This window comes from Nicotiana tabacum, chromosome 5, assembly GCF_000715075.1.
Source record: "Nicotiana tabacum cultivar K326 chromosome 5, ASM71507v2, whole genome shotgun sequence".
NCBI lineage: Eukaryota > Viridiplantae > Streptophyta > Magnoliopsida > Solanales > Solanaceae > Nicotiana > Nicotiana tabacum.
The window spans coordinates 144,113,757-144,120,389 of record NC_134084.1 but is presented as its reverse complement, the minus strand read 5'-3'; the positions used below and the strand labels follow the sequence as shown (position 1 = coordinate 144,120,389).

The 6,633-nt window shown below is 36.8% G+C and overlaps 2 protein-coding genes across 2 annotated transcripts; both read right to left on the bottom strand.

Moving 5' to 3' along the window:
* Window positions 1-2,522: 2,522 nt before the first annotated feature.
* LOC107796600 (uncharacterized) lies at window positions 2,523-4,703 on the bottom strand. The gene is made up of 3 exons (XM_016619393.1): window positions 4,524-4,703; window positions 3,429-4,025; window positions 2,523-3,218 (listed from the first exon to the last, which is right to left on the bottom strand). Exons 1-3 carry the CDS (start codon window positions 4,701-4,703, stop codon window positions 2,523-2,525), a joined length of 1,473 nt encoding a protein of 490 aa, XP_016474879.1.
* Window positions 4,703-5,464, bottom strand: LOC142181015 (uncharacterized). Its single transcript, XM_075253125.1, has one exon. The coding sequence runs from the start codon at window positions 5,462-5,464 to the stop codon at window positions 4,703-4,705; it is 762 nt and encodes a 253-aa protein (XP_075109226.1).
* Between the last annotated feature and the right edge of the window lie 1,169 nt (window positions 5,465-6,633).

The following is a 6,633-nucleotide window of genomic DNA, read 5'->3' as shown; positions in this document are numbered from 1 at the left end:
GCTATACAAGACTTTAGCATGCATATAATCCTCTTATATATAAAAGTGGACAGAGAATAAGCACACAAAAAGATGATTAGTAGTTCCTAAGTTAAGTTGGAGAAATTAGTGCATATTCCTCTTAATTTCCTCATCGTTTCCCTTTAACATTGGGAGTAACTAAATTATTGATGCATGTCAACCTCGATGTTGTTACCCTTAAAACTCACAGAAACACAGATGCCATATATGTAGGGGTAGAACCACAAGGTGAGGTTTAGGTTCGGCCAAACCGAGTAATTTTAGTCCAAATCGAGTAACTTTAGTCCTAATCGAGTAATTTCAGTCTGAGTTGGTTCACTTTAGTAGTCACTCTACTACGTGCCCAGTTCATTAATTTAACGGTATGGATTGTGTAAGTTGCGAATATAAATAATAGAATACTAGTCTTGTCTAAATTGTTGCATCATATGGCTTTTGATAGTGTAAATTGTATTTTACGGCTTTAATTACATTGCTTTCACTTACCAACTATATACCCTGTCTTGTCTCATTTTTAAAGAACAAACTAGAAAAAGAAAATTGGAGAAGCCACTAGAAAATGGAAATACAAACCTAACGAGTGAAAATCAAATATGCCTAAACTTCACATAGTTCAGTAGTATGACGAAGAAGTGAAAGTAATACCCAAAGTTCCTAACTAAATTGTTGCCTAAATAAATGCAAAGAGAGAAAAACAATGCAAAAGAAGGTCAAGAGTATAGTTGTAAACAAGCATTTTACTTTAAAATTTATATAATGTATATCAATTTCTAATACAACAAACCAAACATCCAAAAAAATAATTTTTGCATAACTAACCCCTGCATTATTTATCCCTCCATAACTAACTCATGCATAACTAATACCTATATAACTAATACCTGCATAACTCTAACTGGTAACCAAACGACCCCTAACTTCTTAAGAATAAAGTAATAGTTGTTGACAGCTGTACACTAACCCACTAAATAACTTCTAACCATCTAACTTTTACAATATACATACTTCTCAAGACTCCCCCTCAAGCTGAGAGATGGAAGAGGTTCTTCATTCCCAACTTGCCAATCAAGTACTCATGTTGTGATTTGCATAGACTCTTAGTAAGCATATCAACAGGTTGTTCCTTAGTCCTAATATGTTGAGTCTGAATTTGACCACCCTGAATTTTTTCCCTCACAAAATGACAATCAATGTCAAAGTGTTTTGTCCTCTCATGAAATATGGGATGTGCTGCAATCTGTATAGCAACTTTGTTATCATATAACAACTCCACAGGAGTGTTCACTGTAAGTCCTAGCTCTCTAAACAAGCTAATTAGCCAAGTGACCTCAACAACAGTAGCTGCCATGCTTCTGAATTCTGATTCAGCAGAACTCCTAGAAACTATGCTTTGCTTCTTGGATTTCCAAGAGATTAAAGCTCCACCTAACTTAACTATATAACCAGTGATAGACTTCCTTGTCTCCACACGTGATCCCCAATCTGAATCATAGTAGGCAACTAGTTGCTTATCATATTTTGCTGGCATAAACAGTTCCAGTCCTGCAGTTCCCTTGACATACTTAAGCACTCGTACAACTCCTTCCATATGGACTGCTTGGAAGCATGCATGTGTTGACTAAGTACTTGAACAACAAAGGCAATATTTGTCCTTGTCGTTGTCAAGTATATATATCTGCCTACCAATCTCTAATAGCTACTTGGATCCTCAAGCTGTGCATTTTTAGAGGCTTCTCCCTTGTTCATGAATTTGTCAAATGCTACTGAGGTGAGTTTGTGATTGAACTCAAGAGGGGCAGCAACAGGCTTTCCACCAGCTAATCCCAGCTCAGATACTAACTCAAGAGCATATTTCCTTTGATTCATAAGGATTCCTTCTTTAGATCTGGAGAACTCAATTCCCAGAAAGAATTTTAATTCTCCCAAGTCCTTCATTTTGAACTTAGCTTGCAAATATGTCCTCACCTGATGAATGAGCTCCAAGTTATTCCCAGTAACCAGAAGGTCATCAACATATACCAAAATTACTACCAAATCACCACCTACCCTCTGTGTGAAAAGAGAGTAATCATAATGAGACTGTACAAATCCCATATCCTTCAGAGCAGAAGTCAACTTCAGGTTCCACTATCTAGGAGTCTGCTTTAGTCCATACAAGGACTAATGCAATCTACAGACTTTTTGATGACACTCCCCCTGGCTGGCAAAACCATCTAGGATCTTTATATAGACCTCTTCAAGAAGATCTCCTTGAAGAAATGCATTGTGCACATCTATTTGAAAGATAAACCAACCAGATGTTGCAGCCAAAGCCATTACAGATCTCATTGTCACCATTTTGTTCACGAGAGAGAAAGTCTCTTTGTAATCCAAACCTTCAAACTGACTATACCCCTTAGCAACTAGTCGAGCCTTACACCTCTCTACCTCCCCAGTGGACTTAATATCCACTTGCAACCAATGGGATCCTTGCCAGGAGGCAGGTCCACAATGGACCAAGTCTAGTTCTCCTCAAGGGCAACAATCCCAGCCCGCATGGCTTCTATCCACTTAGGATCAGTACTTGCCTCAACATAGGAGGTAGGCTCAGACACAGCTGAGTAGGCAGTAAGACATGCCTGATAGGCAGGAGACAACTTATCATAGCAAACATAATTGGAAATGGAGTAATTGCAGACTGCTCCTTTGGAGGGTAACACATAGTCTTTTAACCATATAGGAGGAACATAAGTCCTAGATGATTTCCTAATAGGAGGTGGATCAGCAGCAGTGGATGAGCTTAACTGTGGATGATGATCAGGAACTAGTTGACTAGGATCAATTAATTGACTATAGACAGAAGGAAGTGATTCAGTTATAGGGTTTCCAGGAGTAGGAATGCAATTGAGAGAGGAGCAATCGGCTTCTGAAAGGTCCAAAATAGGAAATAAAGGAGAAGAGTTGGATGTAACATGCTTAAAGGAAAAAACATTCTCCTTGGAGACAGTGTCCCTGCTTACAAAGATCAATTTAGAGTGGAGATCATATAAAATATATCCTTTTTGCATAGAAGAATAGCCTAGATGTACAACAGAAATGGCCTTGGGACTAAATTTATCTACTTTTCTAGCTGAGGAGGCATAACACATGCTACCAAAGACTCTCAAGTGCTGAAGAGATGGAACCTTGTTATAGAGTTTCTCAAAAGGAGAGGCTCCCTTCAATAAGATTGTAGGCAATCTATTCAGAAGATAGACTGCTGTAGAAACACACTCACCCTAGAACTGGAGTGGAACAAATGCTTGAAATCTCAAGGCTCTTGCCATATTAAGAATAGACCTGTGTTTTCTCTCAACTATACCATTTTGAGGTGTGTATATACAGGAACTCTGATGAATAATTCCATACAACACCAAGAAACTACTGACCTGCTCATTGAAGAACTCAATACCATTGCCAGACCTAAGACACTTAACCTTGCTATCAAATTGAGTCTGAACTAGTGTTAAAAACATTTTCAGCACAACAATAGATTCTGCTTTAGTGTTCATTAAGAAGAGCCATGTGTACTTAGAGAAATCATCTACCAATGTCATAAAGTATCTTTTACCATCATGAGTTGGAACCCTATATGGTCCCCAGACATCAGTATGCACAATTTCAAAAGGATGAGTAGAACAAGAAGTACTGTGAAGAAATGGCAATCTAGATTGCTTAGCAATAGGACACACTGTATAATGGTGATCTTGCATAGGAATATGAGGTAAACTACTAATCTTTTGTAGAACTTTCATAGGTGCATGCCCTAGTCTCTTGTTCCACAAAGACATAATACAATTCTCAGTAGACTTAGTATGGATTGCCTTATTGTTACTAAAATTAGAGACAGTATTTACAGAAGATACTAGACTGGTACTTTGCTTTGCATCCTGAAACTGCACTGAGTCCTTAGAGATATCTGGCTTCAGAATATAGAGCCCAAACTCTTCCTTACCAATCCACATTACCTTCACACTCAAGAGATCCTAAAAAAAGAAAGAAATCAGGAAAAAATTCAACAAGGCATCTCAATTCCTTTGTAAGCTTTGAGACTAAAAGCAATATGTATTTGAAGTCTGGAATGTATAAGACATTCTGTAATGATTTAGTTTTGAAGATTTTGGAAACACCAGTATGACTGATAGCAATCTGCTCACCATTAGGAAGATGGACCTTGTTGCTATCTATACTGTCAGATCCTTGATTTCAATTAGTAGCTTGGAATTATGTACCATATGATTAGAGGCTCATGTGTCTACTATCCAGTTACTATTGACTAGATGAGACATGAAGGCTTTTATAGTACTTGTGTTATTCATAGTTGCTGCATTTGCCATAGATTCTACTTGCTTTCCTTTGCTCAGTATATGCAGAATCTGATCATATTATTTTTGAGTAAACGCTGGAGCAGGTGAGGAAAATTGAGGAGTAGGTTGAGGAGGATCAGGAGTTTGGAATCCTCGAGAAGTGAATGCATTGTTCACCTCAGGACCTGAATAACCTCTTCTCTTGGCCTTAAAATCAACAGGATATCCATGGAGCTTATAACAAGTATCATTGGTATGACCTTTTAGGTGAAAGTAGTCACATTCTAGTGTAGACCTCCCTAGATTGTTTCTAGGTTTGAAACCACTATTTCCATTCCCAGAGTTAGCCTTACTCATCAGTGCTGCAGAATACCAATGCCAATACTTAAGGCTGTATTGTTTCTCCTTTGTCTCTCAACATTAACCATCATAGCATAAGCTTGGTTAACATTTGAAAGTGGCCGAATCATAAAAATCTGATCTTTAGCATTATTAAAGGAGTCATTTAGACCAGTCAAAAACTGATACAATTTCTGTAGTTTATAGTGTTCTGTATGCTGCTTGGAATCAGGGCATCCACATGAGGGAGGAGGAGCTAAGGCTTCATATTCATCCTGTAACTCTCTAAGTTTTGAAAAATATTCAGATACAATTAGCAGATTTTGAGTTAGCTTTGCAATTTCCTTGTGAAGATAGAATGATCTAGAAGCATTTACTTTATCAAATCTCTCACGAAGATCTTCCCAGATATTGTGTGCATTAGAGGCATAGATCACAATACTCATTAAATTTGGAGCTACAGTGTTCATTATCCATGCCAAAACAATAGCATTATATCGATCCCAGAGTTCATGAAGACTCACATCATATAACTCTTTCCTACAGGTTCCTAGCATAAAACCTAACTTGTTTTTGCCATGCAACACAATTTTCATAGATCTACTCCAAAGAGAATAGTGTTTTGAGCCTCGAAGTTGAATCGAGATGAGAACATCACCGTGAGTATCAGAAGGATGAATATACAGAGGATGATTGTGATGAACTAAGTCAAGGTTCTGAGAATCTGATGGTGACGATGTAACAGTGGTCGAAGTAGATTCATTTTCATTAATTGCCATAGCAACTTCTTAGATTTGTAAATTGAAGAGAATTACTCACTCAAATTGTTGCAGAAATTCAGAAAAGTTGTTGAAATTGCTCAAAAACAGCAAACCCTAGCTTGAAGAGGAAGTTGTATCTTCAGCTGTAATTTGAAGCAGATGGAGCAATTCTGGATTCAACTAGCTTAATCGTACCTTCTCCTCACTTGTCCGCTATTGATGAACTCGCCGGAATTGAGCCGTGCCCTGATACCTTATTAAAGAGACACTACCATCGGAGAGACAGACATAGAGCAGAGGAGGAAGAAGGAAGAAAGAAAGCTGAGGAAATATCGAATATTATTTTAGAATGTACTGTACATGTGTATATATATACATAACTAACCACTAACTTCTTAAGAATAAAATAATAGTTGTACACTAACCCACTAACTAACTTCTAACCACCTAACTAACCGCTACAATGTACATACTTCTCAACAATAATTGAAGGAATAGACAATGTGACTTGACACCTCTCTTTGCCCAAGGATTCAATTTGTCTTTTTTCTCCTTTTTATTTTTGCTTTTCTTCCTTCATTCTTTTCATTTAATTTGTTTAATAACTGGAAATTGATCATTTAGTACATCTCATTATAGCTATTTCAGTTACAAAATAATTAATTAAAATACTAAGAAAATGTAGTAACAAACAAGACTGCAAGAGTAAAGTCACAACATTAATCTGGAAAATGCAAAAAAGGGAATGAAAAACGCATTATTTTCATTAATCTGGAAAATGGAGAGACTCCACTTAATTATTGAATTTGAAAAGGTCCTTCAATTAAGCCTTGAAATTCTCTCTATACATATCCACAATCATATCCTTCAGCTTGCTTTTGTATGTGTAAGTAGATTTCATGCCTTTTTGTTTTCAATTAAATGCTTTATGTATAGGTTTTTTTTTCTACTAGAAATAATGGTAATCTCATGTTTTCTTATAGGTGCAAGGTGTGGATATATTTCTATTGGCGTCTTCTTAATTTAGAGGGTGTTTGGTTAAGCCTGTAAGTTGGCCAAATTAGCTTATAATCACTTTTCGGCTTAATTACGCGTTTGGTAAAGTTAAAAGTGCTTATAAGCCAAGTGCTTATATGTCAAAAATAAGACAAAAGCCATAAGCTTATGAATTTTTAGCTTATAAACAC